At 40.2% G+C, this 17831-nt stretch overlaps 1 protein-coding gene and 1 long non-coding RNA gene across 3 annotated transcripts; one reads left to right on the top strand and one right to left on the bottom strand.

The window, feature by feature from the left end:
- Positions 1-469: 469 nt before the first annotated feature.
- Positions 470-15491, top strand: LOC146236041 (uncharacterized). Its single transcript, XR_014740880.1, has 2 exons — positions 470-611; positions 15304-15491. It is a non-coding gene; the product is annotated as an uncharacterized LOC146236041 (long non-coding RNA).
- clic3 (CLIC family member 3) lies at positions 12559-16117 on the bottom strand. 2 transcript variants are annotated; one of them, XM_084686391.1, is made up of 6 exons: positions 15986-16117; positions 15311-15420; positions 15060-15185; positions 14866-14972; positions 14542-14717; positions 12559-13242 (listed from the first exon to the last, which is right to left on the bottom strand). In XM_084686391.1, the coding sequence occupies exons 1-6, from the start codon at positions 16019-16021 to the stop codon at positions 13078-13080; spliced, it is 720 nt and encodes a 239-aa protein (XP_084542517.1). In that variant the 5' UTR covers positions 16022-16117; the 3' UTR covers positions 12559-13077. The 2 variants fall into 2 exon arrangements, with proteins under 2 accessions (XP_084542517.1, XP_084542516.1); XM_084686390.1 differs by lacking the exon at positions 15986-16117 and having other exon boundaries at positions 15311-15573.
- Between the last annotated feature and the right edge of the window lie 1714 nt (positions 16118-17831).

Here is a 17831-nt window from a genome sequence, read left to right as displayed (position 1 = left end):
CAAATTTCCCAAATGTGGAACTAATAAAGGATTATTTTATTTGTATATTAGGAGGTGTCGTGGGCCAAAAACTGGATAGAACACCCCATTCTTGGCCTATCTAGGGAACTAGATGCAAAACTACCAACTGAACGAGTCTAAAACCAAATAGCACGACTGACGATCATGTAAGATAAATGATCGTGCATCAGAGGTCATAACGAGAACATTACATATTTGAGTAAAGAGACATTTAGCATACAAAAACAAATCTTCTATTGAAGGACCCTGACTGGGTCCTGCTGACCAGATAGTGAGATATTTAACTAACGACAGGAAGACTTTGAACGGCTACAAATAGACCCAGATTTCTGGGAAAGGGGCAAACTGACATACTCTGCTAGGGTTCAATGTGACAAATTATGGGATGTCCTGTGTGTATAAATGCTGGCTGAATGAGTTGGGCTCTCTCTCTGGTGCTTGAGGAGACCAAACTGAATGTATCCACTGTCTTGATCAATAAACTACCTTTGCATCTGAACTTGGACCAGACTCTTCCGCTAGAAAGCTAGCTAGCCACCACAATTGGAGACTCCCACACATGATCCAGACCTACATTTTTTTATTATAAGGTAAGATACTTATAAAAAAATATATATATGGCTATTGAACCGAGGCGCAAGGAGTGGTTACGTGGTTCAGATGCAAATGTAAGACTGTTGCATCAAGCAGAAATATTGTCTTGTCATAACCCCATGTATGTCCAAAACCCGAATGAATGATGAATGTATGTGCTAAAAAGCTTTCTACTGTAGCTGAGACAAGTTCTGGTCAAAGCAGTGTCGTGACAGGGGAGGTTTGGGTGGACGCATGAATCGTCTCTAATACATGAAATCTCAGGCGGAGAAAGCAATTTTAAGGGGCTTGATCTAGATGAACTTTGATACCTAGGATAGCATTAAGAAATCAGGTTTTGAGAAAACGCATAGAACTTCTAAATATTATTCAAAAATGCGTACGGATTGGGCTAATTTTCACTGAAACATACGTCCCAAACAGGTCTTGTTGAAAAACAAGGTTGAGGGGGTACATCATGCATCCGGATAGTGTTCCCTTACAAAAAATAAGTATACTTCAAGTTTATTTTGTAAGTATACTTAGTATAAAAAGTATACTATTATCATGTTACTTAAAGTATACTAGCAGTGTACTTATTTATATACTATTTTTGTACTAAGTAAACTGAATTGGCCCACTTTTTAGGTCATTTAGTAGACTTTAAAGTACACTTATAGTGTATTTCAAGGTTTACTTTTGAATACTGTAAAGTAGCCTTTGTAGTACACTTTCAATTAATGAAGTTTCACTTTCTAAAGTACTTCAAATTATACTTTGGAATACTGTAGTCTAAAGTAACCTGTGTAGTGCACTTTCAGTTCATAAAGTATACTTCCTAAAGTACTTAAAAGTATACCTTGGAATCCTCTAAAGTAACCTGTGTAGTGCACTTTCAGTTCATGAAGTATACTTTCTATAGAGCCTCAAATTATACTTTGCAATACTCAATTAATGTAAGTACCTCAAGAAGTAAATTTAATTTCACTATGACTTACTAATAAATTAATATGTTTAGGGGACCCTCAGACCAGATCTTGCGTCACATAGCGAGAACGGGGCCCTCACAAAGTCACACTGCAGATTCTGAAGGAAGCTACTTACTGCATAGGCATCAGCGTTCTAGAATCCAGCTCTTTCTGATGCAACGTTAAATAACAGTCATTTAACTCATTGCAATGGTAAACCAGCACAACAATGACAATTACCACGCAACAAAACACTACATTCTAAGCAGACACATTTAAAAAACGAAATTCATGAAGTTACATTTGTATTTCGAACAAACGGCAAACTTGTCAGCAATTTTTTACACTATTTACCGCCTTGCATCATGGGAATTGACTAGCCAATGAGCCACACTATCTTTATTATTTCTCATTGTTATTTCGTTCTTCAGTCAGTTTGACAGTATAACCTTCAAATTCTCAAGTAGCTTTTTCTTTTTTTTTCATTAATACTCCAATTGATAATTATTAGTATAAGAGTATAGGGCTTCAGAATGTTTTGGCAGTAATTAAGGTTACAGCTTCAGTAACAAAAAAAGATTCAATGTGCAATGCATAATAGATTTTCATAGACATGAATAATTAGAATGAGATGGATCTAAAAAATGTAACCTGTAATGTACTTTAAAATTATTATGACTGTATATCAAAATGAACTATTTTCAAAGCATACTTAAAAGTATATTAAAAGTGAACTATTTTCTAAGTATACTTCTTAAAAGTATATTAAAAGTGACCTATTTTCTGAGCCTACTTCTTAAAAGTATATCAAAAGTGAACTAAAGGTGTACTATCCATATTTTAGTTTAGCCTACTTATAGTATACTTTAATATACTTCTTTTTGTAAGGGTTTGTTCAACATGCAAATCATCAGAACGCGCATATCACTGCCTGAAAATTTGCAGCATGCTAATTTAAGTAAACTGAGAGGGGGACGGTGCAACAGATAAATATGTTGTTGTCTTGAAGAGAAGATAATGTCATTCGATTTGGATGTGATTCTTATAACAAGCATATTCATTTTTCAACCCAGCGTTAGCATGAGCGAAGTAGGGCTAGGCCAATTTACGTTTTTCAGGCTACATCATATTCGACGTCGAAAAAATAAACCGTTGTTGACAGAATATGCATTTAACGTTTTTCGAGTCACCCGGTACTTTGTAAATGTACTTTAATGAAATGCTGCCATACCATAAATTGCTTTGCCAATTTGACTAATAACAGCAACAAAGTCGGCTATGGCAGAGTTTAGTTCGGCAGCCAATTGTGCTCGTGCCGTGTGCAAAAACAAAACAAAGGGCAGATTAAGGAAATGGATAACAGTAACACCTTTTCTTTTAAATTATATAGTTTTAGAGTTGCTTTATTTGTCTTAAATATTATAACCTAGAATTTATGTAAAACATTTTGTTAATTCAGCAATGATGACACAAGCGTGAATCAGATACGGCAGCGCGACTAAAAAAATCTTAGTCGACCAAGAGCATGTCGACCAGATTATCGACTACGGAGTGGGGACAGCCCTAGAATCGAGCAACATTCAGAGATAAGGAAAACCACTTAAATTACACGTAACGGACCTGACAGAATTGAATATAAGGAAAAGAAAGTAGGAATACTACTTCGGACATTTCAGCTTCTCGTGGTTTGCTGCGTTGAGGTCAGTCACGGCCGATTAAGCACTGTTTGCTTCCTTAATTTATTTATAATTAAACGTAGTCTTTCTGTTAGTGAAGAGGCGGAGTAAAACAATTTATTCCATACATTTTTAATTCAATTAAAAAGTTTGGTCCGGATTTGAGCATTGGCGAAACTGAAGGTGTCAGAATAATTACAAAACTTGTCAAAGATGTTGTGTGTGAGTCTGGCCAATCATGTAATAGCTGTGTCTTCACTAGAACCCGTGCAATTGCTCTTGAGAAAATGCGCTCGGCTAAACAGCCGGCAGTTCTCAAATCAATATCACGGTACTTTTATGGCTACGTCACAGTGACCTAGCTTCGGCGCCGTCTCAAGTCGGACAAAAAAGTCTAACCAGAATTCACTGTTTCAAGTCAGCTGCCTTTAGCTGGCTGCAGCGCTGCATGAAGTCAGTCCATGTCGAACGCACCTAATGATAAGGTACATCTTTTCTAGCCTGGCTATGCCCTCCTACGTACTTATACGCTCAATTATGATTTTACCTCTGTACTAGGTCTGGCCAGGAGGTACGTAAGTCAGATGTCTCCTGTTAATTTTCTACCGGCCAATCAGCGAACAGAGAGAGGGGCTGAGAACGATGACGTTGATGTCGTGCGCTAGTTTGTGTTGTAGTTCAGTAATTGTGGCAGAGAAAGATGCGAGTGAAGCCATTCGGTCTGTTGCAGCAATGTTGCCGAATATCCATAAGCTAAAGCTAGGAGTAAGAACAAGTTTGGCTGAGTTTTGTTGGTGGCCATGATTTTGTGGCCCTCCTCCCCACGGGGTTCGGGAACAGTTTGATTTTACAGCTAGCTCTGTTACAGTAGTGGTGAAGGAATTGGCTATGGCGAACGCTAGCGATGAATGTTTTCTTATCTGAAATTCATATTAGGCTAAGAACAGAATTTAAGGATTTGCCTTAGCACGTTTCTCTTCTTCTTCTTCTTCCTTTCTCTTCTTCTTAAATTCCGCCCCGGATGGCTTTTGCCTCTTCATTATTTCGTTCTTCAAAGTTCTTAAACACACACACACTAACCAAACGCCTCACTGTGCTAGCATGTTCTGATAACACCAAGGTATGTACCCTTTCCGTTTTTAATTTTTTGCTCAATTTACCCGAATGTTGTATTTAGGATTCCTCCGTAAGGAGGAAACCTATTGTTATTGGTGGTTTTATTATTTGTAATTCTTGTACCATGGGAGTCAATGGCAGCCCCTAGACCCCATCGACAACTTTTTGTGAAATTTGGCACACTCATTAAGGACAGTTTCTTCTATACCTACACCAAGTTTCATGTCTCCCATTAGACCACTCTAGCGCCACCAATGGGTCAAAGTTGGACTTGTGTTTACACACGCAACTTTTGAACCGTATGACTCATTTTCAAAAATGAGGTACCATTGGATTCCCTGGATCAAGCCGAGTTCAACGCACACCATGGCGTTAATTTCCGGTTATATAGATTTCCCGCCATTTCCGGTTTTATCAAAAACCTTTGAAAGCCTACTCCTCCTACAATTTTTGTCATATCTTCTTCAAAATCACCAGAGATGATCTTCAGACCAAGCCTCACAAAAGTTATCAAAGGAATTTTGATCCTCATAACCGTCTGTCCGGTACAGCCAATCAAATTCATCAGAAAAGCCGCCAAACAGGATGTGAAGTCATGTCTCAGCAAATCTTTGAGATATCAACACTAAACTTGGTAGATCGGAGGAAGACACTACAACATGTTACCATGTGCAAAGGCAAATTCATATCTCAAAAAATGATTGATATAAAGCAAATTGAACTTATCGCTAACGCTAAAATTATGCTTTACACATCAGCCATTCAAAAACTGATACTCTGATTCAATCACAAGTTCATATGAAAACTCTTGAGAATGTTCATAACACAAATCTGTGAAAAAGTTGACTGTAAGATGAAAGGTCGATTTTTGGTGAATATTTGAAACATGCTTGCTTGGCTAATTTCTAGGCAAATTTCCAATGAATGTCTCCCTTGCTCCTCCCCGCGCGTGCTCCAAAATCTCACACACACTCAGCCTTCCCTTGACACACGCGCGGCCAAGACGCACACGCAACATTTCAGGAGAGTGTGGGCTGACCAAGCCCCCACTCATTCCTTGGTCTTTAGCAAAGGCCCATGTGGCTCTTGATGGTATTGCATTTCCGATTTTGTATGCAATGGTAAAAAGGTCTCAAATCCTGAAACATTGATAGTATAGACCAAGAGTAAATACCACACCTCAAATGGCCCACCATTACCCATAGGTGGCGCTATAGGCCACGCCCAAAAGCACAAAGATACAAGGCTTTCTGGAATGGATAGGTTCACCAAGCCCCCTCCCTTCACGTATTGGCTTGAAAAAAGGCCCATGTGGATCTTGATGGTATTGCATTTCCGATTTTGTATGCAATGGTAAAAAGGTCTCAAAATCCTGAAACATAGATAGTATAGGCAAAGAAACACTTTTACAAAAAGCCCATGTGGATCTTGTTGGTATTGCTTTTCCGATTTTGTATACAATGGTAAAAAGTTATAAAAATCCTGAAACATTGATAGTATAGACCAAGAGTAACTACCACACCACAAATGGCCCACTATTACCCATAGGTCTTCCCTTGACACACGCGCGGGCTTGGCAAGACGCACACGCAACATTTCAGGAGAGTGTGGGCTTACCAAGCCCCCACTCATTCCTTGGTCTTTTGCAAAGGCCTTGTGGATCTTGATGGTATTGCATTTCAGATTTTGTTTGCCATGGTAAAAAGTTCTCCAAATCCTGAAACATTGATAGTAAAGGCCAACAGTAACAACAACACTTTAACAAAAGCCCATGTGGATCTTGTTGGTATTGCATTTCCGATTTTGTACGCAATGGTAAAAAGTTAAAAACATCCTGAAACATTGATAGTATAGGCCAAGAGTAACTACCACACCACAAATGGCCCACCATTACCAATAGGTGTCGCTACAGGCCACGCCCTAAAGCACAAAGCACTTAACTTCTTGTGAAGATTAAAGCACTTCACTTCTTGGCTTGAAATAAAGGCCCTTGTGGATCTTGATGTTATTGCATTTCAGATTTGGTATCCCATTGGACATTCTGCAGCATTGATTTTTCTATACAGTTACAATTTGTCAAGAATATACATTTTTCAATGGTTCGCAATGCTTTACACGTAAGCCAGTCAAACAAGTTCATATGAAGACTCTTGAGAATGTTTAGTACACAAATCTGAGAAAAAGTTGACTCTAAGATGAAAGGTCGATTTTTGGTGAATCTTTGAAACATGCATGCTCGGCTAATTTCCAGGAAAATTTACAATGAAATGTGTCCCCTGCTCCTCCCCGCGCATGCTCCAAATTCTCACACACTCATTCTTCCCTTGACACGCGCGGGCTTGGCAAGACACACACGCAACATATCAGGACTGTGTGGGCTGACCAAGCCCCCACTCATTCCTTGAATATCAGCATAGGCCCTTGAGGACCTTGGTGTCATTGCATTTCCTACTTTGTATGCAATAGTAAAAAGGTCTCCAAATCCTGACAAATTGACAGTACAGGCCAAGAGTAACTACCACACTTTACCCAAAGCCCATGTGGATCCTGTTGGTATTGCATTTCCGATTTTATATGCAATGGTAAAACGTTTTTAAAATCCTGAAACATTAATAGTATAGGCCAAGAGTAACTACCACACCACAAATGGCCCACCATTACCCATAGGTGGCGCTACAGGCCACGCCTTAATGCATAAAGATACAAGGCTTTCTGGAATGGATAAGCTCACCAAGCCCCCTTCCTTCACTTACTGGCTTGAAATAAAGGCCCTTGTGGATCTTGATGGTATTGCATTTCAGATTTGGTATGCCATTGGTAATTCTGCAGCATACATTTTTCTATACAGTTACAATTTGTCAAGAATAAACATTTTTCAATGGTTCGCAGTGTTTGGAGAAATCCGCCATTACTGCTTGCAGTTATATTTTTATTTTTTTTTTTATGTCAAAATATTGGTTGGAGATATAGAAGGGGACGCATTTTTAGGATTCCTCCGTAAGGAGGAAACCTATTGTTATTGGTGGTTTTATTATTTGTAATTCTTGTACCATGGGAGTCAATGGCAGCCCCTAGACCCCATCGACAACTTTTTGTGAAATTTGGCACACTCATTAAGGACAGTTTCTTCTATACCTACACCAAGTTTCATGTCTCCCATTAGACCACTCTAGCGCCACCAATGGGTCAAAGTTGGACTTGTGTTTACACACGCAACTTTTGAACCGTATGACTCATTTTCAAAAATGAGGTACCATTGGATTCCCTGGATCAAGCCGAGTTCAACGCACACCATGGCGTTAATTTCCGGTTATATAGATTTCCCGCCATTTCCGGTTTTATCAAAAACCTTTGAAAGCCTACTCCTCCTACAATTTTTGTCATATCTTCTTCAAAATCACCAGAGATGATCTTCAGACCAAGCCTCACAAAAGTTATCAAAGGAATTTTGATCCTCATAACCGTCTGTCCGGTACAGCCAATCAAATTCATCAGAAAAGCCGCCAAACAGGATGTGAAGTCATGTCTCAGCAAATCTTTGAGATATCAACACTAAACTTGGTAGATCGGAGGAAGACACTACAACATGTTACCATGTGCAAAGGCAAATTCATATCTCAAAAAATGATTGATATAAAGCAAATTGAACTTATCGCTAACGCTAAAATTATGCTTTACACATCAGCCATTCAAAAACTGATACTCTGATTCAATCACAAGTTCATATGAAAACTCTTGAGAATGTTCATAACACAAATCTGTGAAAAAGTTGACTGTAAGATGAAAGGTCGATTTTTGGTGAATATTTGAAACATGCTTGCTTGGCTAATTTCTAGGCAAATTTCCAATGAATGTCTCCCTTGCTCCTCCCCGCGCGTGCTCCAAAATCTCACACACACTCAGCCTTCCCTTGACACACGCGCGGCCAAGACGCACACGCAACATTTCAGGAGAGTGTGGGCTGACCAAGCCCCCACTCATTCCTTGGTCTTTAGCAAAGGCCCATGTGGCTCTTGATGGTATTGCATTTCCGATTTTGTATGCAATGGTAAAAAGGTCTCAAATCCTGAAACATTGATAGTGTAGGCCGAGAAACACTTTAACAAAAGCCCATGTGGATCTTGTTGGTATTGCATTTCCGATTTTGTATGCAATGGTAAAAAGTTATAAAAATCCTGAAACATTGATAGTATAGACCAAGAGTAACTACCACACCACAAATGGCCCACCATTACCCATAGGTGGCGCTACAGGCCACGCCAAAAAGCACAAATATACAAGGCTTTCTGGAATGGATAGGCTCACCAAGCCCCCTCCCTTCACTTATTGGCTTGAAAAAAAGGCCCATGTGGCTCTTGATGGTATTGCATTTCCGATTTTGTATGCAATGGTAAAAAGGTCTCAAAATCCTGAAACATAGATAGTATAGGCAAAGAAACACTTTAACAAAAAGCCCATGTGGATCTTGTTGGTATTGCTTTTCCGATTTTGTATACAATGGTAAAAAGTTATAAAAATCCTGAAACATTGATAGTATAGACCAAGAGTAACTACCACACCACAAATGGCCCACTATTACCCATAGGTCTTCCCTTGACACACGCGCGGGCTTGGCAAGACGCACACGCAACATTTCAGGAGAGTGTTCCTTGGTCTTTTGCAAAGGCCATGTGGATCTTGATGGTATTGCATTTCAGATTTTGTTTGCCATGGTAAAAAGTTATCCAAATCCTGAAACATTGATAGTAAAGGCCAAGAGTAACAACAACACTTTAACAAAAGCCCATGTGGATCTTGTTGGTATTGCATTTCCGATTTTGTATGCAATGGTAAAAAGTTAAAAACATCCTGAAACATTGATAGTATAGGCCAAGAGTAACTACCACACCACAAATGGCCCACCATTACCAATAGGTGTCGCTACAGGCCACGCCCTAAAGCACAAAGCACTTCACTTCTTGTGAAGATTAAAGCGCTTCACTTCTTGGCTTGAAATAAAGGCCCTTGTGGATCTTGATGTTATTGCATTTCAGATTTGGTATCCCATTGGAAATTCTGCAGCATTGATTTTTCTATACAGTTACAATTTGTCAAGAATATACATTTTTCAATGGTTCGCAATGCTTTACACGTAAGCCAGTCAAACAAGTTCATATGAAGACTCTTGAGAATGTTTAGTACACAAATCTGAGAAAAAGTTGACTCTAAGATGAAAGGTCGATTTTTGGTGAATCTTTGAAACATGCATGCTTGGCTAATTTCTAGGGAAATTTACAATGAAATGTGTCCCCTGCTCCTCCCCGCGCATGCTCCAAATTCTCAGACACTCATTCTTCCCTTGACACGCGCGGGCTTGGCAAGACACACACGCAACATATCAGGACTGTGTGGGCTGACCAAGCCCCCACTCATTCCTTGAATATCAGCATAGGCCCTTGAGGACCTTGGTGTCATTGCATTTCCTACTTTGTATGCAATAGTAAAAAGGTCTCCAAATCCTGACACATTGACAGTACAGGCCAAGAGTAACTACCACACTTTACCCAAAGCCCATGTGGATCCTGTTGGTATTGCATTTCCGATTTTATATGCAATGGTAAAAAGTTTTTAAAATCCTGAAACATTAATAGTATAGGCCAAGAGTAACTACCGCACCACAAATGGCCCACCATTACCCATAGGTGGCGCTACAGGCCACGCCTTAATGCATAAAGATACAAGGCTTTCTGGAATGGATAAGCTCACCAAGCCCCCTTCCTTCACTTACTGGCTTGAAATAAAGGCCCTTGTGGATCTTGATGGTATTGCATTTCAGATTTGGTATGCCATTGGTAATTCTGCAGCATAAATTTTTCTATACAGTTACAATTTGTCAAAAATAAACATTTTTCAATGGTTCGCAGTGTTTGGAGGAATCCGCCATTACTGCTTGCAGTTATATTTTATTTTATTTTTTTGCTAGGTGCATTTTTTGTGCCCCCCTCTGAGTGGCGCCCTAGGAGACCGCCTTTACAGCATGTAGGAAAGACTGCCCCTGGTCATTTAGCACTAGCGTTGCTACCTGCATATACCTACAGCTACTCCTACATTGACCTAGCCCTGGTAAATTGTAGAGCTAGCAAACTACTACACTTCTGCTGTGTGGGAATCGCAGGAACAAATGAAAATATCGCCAGAAGGGAAAAATGTAAGGGACGTTTAAATCATAGAGGTTAGGACAATGTTTACACAGATTTCTTCGTTTTGGTGCATATTTTCAACTAGGCTGCTTGCCTATCACCTTTTCCTCTTGCAGGTGAAATGAAAAGACAACCGTTTCATTCTACACTTCACTCTTAGTATTTTGAGTTGTAAATGAGCAGCGACAAATATATGCTTTCAAATCTGTTATCTTTATAAATAATAAATGCATTTTTATATAAAAAATACAAAAATATCAGTTGTAAAAATGTCAGTAAAATAACTCACCCATCTGCAACCAATGCAAGCACACCCCACAATTTCCCCAGAAATCATCATCAGGATCAGGATGATGACGAAATCATCATCATCGTCGTCATCCAGCCCTCCGTTCACCTCTCCTTCCTCACTGTCATCGTCATCATAACTCCTCCTCCTCACAATTTCCCCAGAAATTGTGCCCTCTCTAGTTGTACTTGTAATCACTTATCTGTCATGCAAATATGCTAGTTAGAATATGACATGGCCAAAACAAGTATCAGGCACCAGTATTCCTGGTCTAGGAATTTCCCCAGAAATTGTGCCCTCTCTAGTTGTACTTGTAATCACTTATCTGTCATGCAAATATGCTAGTTAGAATATGACATGGCCAAAACATGTATCAGGCACCAGTATTCCTGGTCTAGGAGGAATATAAAGGAGCAATGGTCATTTTAAGGACCTGACGGACGCCATTTTGAAAAGGGGGCCAGTGTGGAGTGCACAATCACAAGCTTGCTTTATACTCATAAAAAGTCTTCCCCTTTTATTTGCTGTCAAAATGTTTGCCTTTGTACCGGTTGCGTTGCTTGTATAGGGATTTACGTTCCATTGCACGGTTTAGGCTGAAATGAAGTTTTTGTGGCAAAGAGTGCCAGAAGGGACCTCAGTGCTAGCCGAACGTCACAACATCAGCACACGTTAGCAATGATGCATAGATACAACGTTCTAGTAAGACAGACATGTTCATCAGCGAGCCCTCAGCATTAGTACCATAGGTTAAAGTCGGGAAAGTTTGGCGTCATGGAGCTGACCAGCTAAATACTTATTTAGCACAAACAGACAAACAGAATAGACAAGGAGGTCAAACACAAAGCCAAGTGTAAAATTGCTTCATCTTTTAGTAACTAGAACTTTAATTAGATCTGTTGATTGTTCTTGAAATATTAACAGATGTGCTGTCAGATACTTAAAGTTACTTTTAGATTGTTGTTAAGTTGTTGAATTTGCATCTCGGTGATGCCTATGCACATCACAGAGATGTTATACTGTTTATCTGTGGTAATGTGGTCGTAGCAAGTATATTTTAAAGATTTCAAATGTTTTTTTTTTGTAAAATAGCCCATATTTCCTCATAGGCTCTTATTTCCATCACAAGTTGGCAATAACCATCCATCATGCTGTTTATATGCAGGTTCACTGAATTCAGCAAAGCAATGCAGTGACAGAAAAAAGGAGTATTTTTGATTCATAATTGACATGCCACAGGTGTTCATGTGTAAAGCCAGGGCCACTTCACAGGTGTTCTAAAAATGGTACTTAAAATACCTGTTAAGCGGAGTGATACATGTAGTGATAGGTTGTGATCTGGAAGAAATATTAGCAAGTGCCGACCAAACCATAAAAAAAAATATATTGGTTTTAGAACACAAAACAATCTCTTTGTGATGTCAGGTTTCATTAGTCTGTGACATTATTCTATTTATAAAAGTGGACGTTTTGGCTACTGTTGGTTTTACCACAGGGATGCTTTGTGGCTTTAACCTGTCTCCAAGTTTTAGCCCTGCCCAGAGCTATGCTTTGTTCCAGACTATATATAATCAGATTGTTCTTTTGGTCAGTTTCCACAAAGCCTACATTTTGGTCTAATTGGCCCATGGAATCAGTTTTAAGCCAATCATTCTCACGTTACTAGTTCATCAGCTTGTGTCTCACACACACTTGTATATTCATTGTACAAGTCATTATAATATATAACAATCATTAGGATTTATTTAAGGACAGTGCTGTGCCAAACCTTTCTTGTTATTACTAAGAAATACATGCAATATAAGTAGGTTTTGGTCAACAGGGCACACTCAATGTGTAGGGCAATATTATTAGACTATGATAACATTTGTTGACATTCAGCAGACAAGTACAAACATACACACATACACAAACCATTATCCATAGAAATGATTCATGTAGCATTGACCAATAACATCAGCGAGAAAGGAAGTAAATACTTAGCATCTGCAGAAACATAAGAAGTAACACACAATTTGGTTGTACATGAGCAGATCCCCACCCATTACACGCAGCTTTACTGCAACAGAATAGCTTTGTTCTTTAGCTTGGCTCAACATTTCTCCATTGTTTTCTGTTTCTCCGCTCAGAGGCCCTTTCCTTCCACTCTCTATTGTAGTCCCTCTTCCACTCCTTCCTTTCCTGCACCCTGTGTATCCATCCCCTCCCATCTCCTCCCTGCACCCTGTCATTCCCCAACCTCTCTCCATCCCACTTTACTTGTTGAGGTATTTGGCCACAGAGTGGTAGGCCAGGAGGATCTCTGAGTCCTTGGGGCAAGTGAGGTTGAACTCATCCTGCTGGTAGGCCTTGTCCAAGTAACGAGTCAAGCCCTTAAGGGCCGCGGGGATCTCAAAGTCTCTGTACTTTTTGCACACCACCTGGGCCAGCAAAACAGAAGAGAGAAGGGGAATGGATGAGTGGTGGATGAGTAACAACGGCATGGGAACATCAGGAGAAACACCATACTGTGCATCATTTAAATGTGGATTGTGAATGAACATTCACACTCCAGAGGGCATTGGTCTTGTTCTATCAGCAGGTTAGAGAGGGGAAGACATCAAACCTCAAAAGTCTCAGATGATTCCAATAAAAAACTAATGTGTCAACAAAAAGGATCACTTGGCTGTTACAGTGTACAGTAGTCATAGTCATAGTGTTCTAAAGGTTTGCCACTGATATATTTTTCTCTTGTTTGGTATTTGGAGACAAGTCAAATCTATGCAGAGTACAGTGCTTGTCTGGTAAACCAAGCTTGTGAAGAAACTTGGTACCAAAACCTTTAAATTGTTTATCTGCGTACTTCAGTGATCAGTTTTCAATTCAAATAGTGCCCTTACAATTTGGTGTAACAATCTGGCACAACCTAAAGTTAGCAGACTTTTCTTTTTCTATTGATTTAATTGAAACATGCTGACATGCCACATTGGAAGGGGGGGGGGATTACGGAGGGGAGATGTGGATTGAGGTATTATGCAGACCTAAGAAATGTCAATTAAACATTGGAAGTGCTTATTTGAGTCCAAAAATTGTTAATAAGACTGGGGGGTGCAGAGAAGTTTGCGGGCCCAAAAAAGTAAAAGTCTAGAGGTTGATGCCTCAACATGTGCTAAAATAACCAACATGTTTCGTGCTGTAGGTGTCCGACCGATTTTGGTGGGCCGGTCTGAGCAAAAATGCCAGGGCCATTTTTTTGTCCCAGTCCAGCCCTGGATGCTGGGTGTTGCCATCTAAGGCTTTCGTCAGGATTATTGTAACTGTCTGGAAAAGACGAGGGATTTACAGCCGTCCAGAAGTGATGAAAATTTGCGGCTTAACCCTTGTGTTCTCCTCGAGGTCATTCTGACCCATCAGTCATTGTGACCCACCTTCGTTTGCGACAACTTTACCGCATACAAAAACAAAGTGAAGCATTTTCCTTTTAACCGTTGGGCTGTCTCAGACCCCCCACATTGCGAAGGTTAAAAGAAAATTATTTGTATTTGCTTTTGTATTGGGTAAAATTGGGTAAACACAACGATGGTTCGTTATGAACCTTTTGGTCATGTGACCCGAAGGCAGCACAAGGGTTAAATGGTTAAAGAGTGAATACATAAGTTCCGAACAGCTACTACATATATTGAGACAAAACCATCGAGAATCAAGTCATATTAATAACAAAAAACATATCAGTCACTGACCTTGACTATATTGAGCTTGGGCAGCAGGTTGCAGTCAGCCAGGCTGAGGGAGTTCTCATCCAGGTAGATTCTGGAGGACTGAGACATGTCTGGATTCTGGTCCAGCTCATATGGTAGAGGGGTCAGCAGGTACTGGTCCAACTTCATCAAGCTCTTTAGGAACTTGTTCTCCAACACTATGAAGAAGGGGAAAAGTATTGTGAGTGTTAAAGTAAAAAATACAATTACAAAATGACTGCTAACTAATTGTAATAAGTCAGTGCTGAGACCGATTTGGCCTGTGAATAGTACAGCACCAATTAATTAATTCTCCTGAGCTCTCACTGTCATTGAGTCCTGGGTTGGGGTTTTTGATGTAAGCTGAGAACTTGTGGAAGATGTCATCTCCAGCCCTGTTGGACTCCTTGTAGCGACAGCACAACTTGGGGTACCTGTAAGCATATGGACATTAGACCGTAGGCTGCAAGTGCAAACTGACTGCTTATGTGTTTGCCCATGTGAGCCACCCAGTCACTCACTGGGGGGGAGCCAAGGTCTCCTCCAGGAACTCTTCAATCTTGTTGGTGTCGGTGCGGACCTCCTCGTTGTAGATGAGGAAGGGGGGCTGGGAGCCTGGCGCCAGGTCCTTCAGCACCTCAGGCGCCCTGGGGGCCAGGGAAAACGGGAACTCAAACATCTGTAACCATCTCATCCTCATCAGCAGAAGCCAGTGGTCACTATTGAAGTCAAACGTTGATGTAACTTCATTTAAATTCCTACCAGGGCTCACCTTTTCATGTCCACAGTGGTGAGGGTGAAGTTGGCGCCCTTCAGCCAGAGGATCATGAAGAGCCTCTGACAGAATGGACAGTTCCCCACACTTTCCCCGTCATCACTGGCCTGGAGGGAGAGAATGGGAGAAGAGAGCAGTGTTTCTCCATATGGTCTCAATAAAAAAAACATTCTCAGCAGTTTCGATTCATGGCGTATCATCTCAACAGTTCCCTGAGTCATTGGAACGACAAGCAGCCAGACACACATTCTTCACAACAAGGCATGATAACAAAGCAGGCATCTTCAAACTGGACAAGTCTCTTTTCAGTTGACATGCATCTCGTATTACCTCAGGCAGAGGTTTGCCAGAATTCACATTGTGACTCATCACAAATCCACAAAACTTTATTTAAGACTTTAACTCACTACTTGATCTATTGAACAAATGGCTGGCTAATGGCCATATAATTGACCAGTGGAATCATTTGAATCAGTTCAGTCAGTTTATTTTCTCAACAGGTGTAATGCCCATCCCATGATGTACAATTTCATGCATAGACCATACATTTCTTATGACTACATACACAATTGTTTCATTAACATTGATAAAGTGGAGAATTTGTTGAGTATATCCTTTTCCTTGTTGGATCATCTGTGATCCCACCACACATTGTTTAGCATTCTGACTTACCTTGATGAAGAGTTCAATTTTCGGGCCCTCCGCCATTTATATTGTTACCCCCTTTCTCTTTCGGTATCTCCGACTCTTCCAGACAATATATCTCTTTCTCTCTCAAACACTCTTTGCCTCACGCACTCCTTTTCTTACTGCTATGTCTCCGTTCTGTCCTGTGCCTGTCTCTCACCCCACCTGTTACCTCGGTGACATACACATCACACCTAACAGTTCTACCAGTCGAACCAGTCAAGCCAGATATCTTCAACTACACCTCTTCAATTAGGCCTCTCTGTTCCTCTTGTCATTCCTGCTTTCTCCTTGTCTGAAGGCGAGGCTGATGTCACCACAAACACTGAATGATGTTCAAGCCACCCATTTTGTGAGAACTAGAGTTGATACTTGAGTCGTTCTCTGTGAGAGTGGAGATAAAGAAAGTGAGAGGAGAGAGAGTGAGAGAAAAAGGAGAGACATGCTGATTATGATTAAGTGGAGAAAAATAATATGGTTCACAATTTGACGCTGGAGAGAAATGCAATATTGTAGCAATTGGCCATACAGTGCAAAATATGTGGTCAAATTGGACGATTAAGCTTATAACGCTAATTATGCAAATTACTCAACATATGCAAATTAGCATCTGGAAGTTTCTGTATACTGGGGACCCATACTTCACATTTCTGCAATAAAACTTTGGTGTACTCAACATTTCCGGGTTCACAATGGGGCTCTATGGGCTGGCTACTCGACCATAACATGGAATCATCATTGAAACAAAATCAAATCTTACTTTATTTACAGCAGGATTCTATGACAGTAGATCATTTCTGTATCAACTATTTTCAATCAGAGACAATGTAAAGCTGCAATTAACATGGGTTTGAACCAAAAAGTCACCAAGTCAAACCAAGTTAATACAACATCCTTCAATTTAAATATACATTTTTTTTATGTATTTATTTATCCACACCCTGTTTGAACAGGAAAATAAATCTCAGCTAAATCTAAATGGCAGGACAAGAGTCTGAAAACAATAACATATATGTTAAATATCAAATGCAGACAGAACTTGAGATTATCTTTTTTACTTGGTAGCACTGGTGCTCCCAACTTATGAGCTAAGTTATGAGCACCGGCAAAAATGTATGAGCACCCATTGAACAGTTTCAAATAGTCTTTTCAACTCTTCAAATTTTAAGTGCGCGTTAGCTCCCTGTCACATGACATGATCTGAAATCTCCATTAAAGTTAGGAACGTAAAGATCAAGTTTAAATGGGTATGTAACGTTGGATAAAACGGGGCACAGGCCCCTACTCATTATACGCACAGTTCAGGGATGTAGGCCTACGTTTGATATCAGCGTTGGTAGGGACATTACGGTCAAAATAAGATGATCGGCAGGCCTCAACGAGCAATGTTCCGAAGCTGTTCAGGGGCATAACGGAGCCATTTGTTGCACAATGTTCCAAAACTTTTAACCAACAGCAGTGTATTATAGACAGAAGTTGGGTCCAAAATATTTGAAAATATTAGTAATTACGCACAGATAGATTTTTATTGATTTTATGTGAAGCACCTTGAGCTGCAATTCTTGTATGAAATGTGCTATATAAATAAAGTAATATTATTACTATTATAAATACAATCCTACGACTGCATATAAGAGCGTCTGCCAAAATGAACGCGCTTCTCCACCCCAAGTGGAAAAAGCTGCCGAAATGGCTCCTCCTCTTCCGCTACGTAGCCAAGATGGCATCCGTTTAGGGCGAGTAGTGTCCATGGCTGTGTCTACTACCGCGCACTTGTGCACTTCGAGCACTTCGAGCACTGACTTTCAGTGCTTAGGGCGCTTCACTCACA

The sequence above is a fragment of the Hypomesus nipponensis genome, chromosome 22 (genome assembly GCF_054491055.1).
Source record: "Hypomesus nipponensis isolate SF chromosome 22, ASM5449105v1, whole genome shotgun sequence".
NCBI lineage: Eukaryota > Metazoa > Chordata > Actinopteri > Osmeriformes > Osmeridae > Hypomesus > Hypomesus nipponensis.
The sequence above is the reverse complement of the archived record's forward strand: the minus strand, read 5'-3'. Positions and strand labels throughout refer to the sequence as shown.

Excerpts from the sequence above, each read along its gene's own strand:
- clic3 (XM_084686390.1), bottom strand. The coding sequence starts at position 15,561 with ATGTGTGTCTGGCTGCTTGTCGTTCCAATGACTCAGGGAACTGTTGAG. Across the intron at positions 14,973-15,059 it reads GAGACCTTGGCTCCCCCCCA|GTACCCCAAGTTGTGCTGTC; the intron begins GTGAGTGACTGG and ends ATATGCTTACAG. Across the intron at positions 14,718-14,865 it reads CAACCCAGGACTCAATGACA|TGTTGGAGAACAAGTTCCTA; the intron begins GTGAGAGCTCAG and ends CCTTCTTCATAG.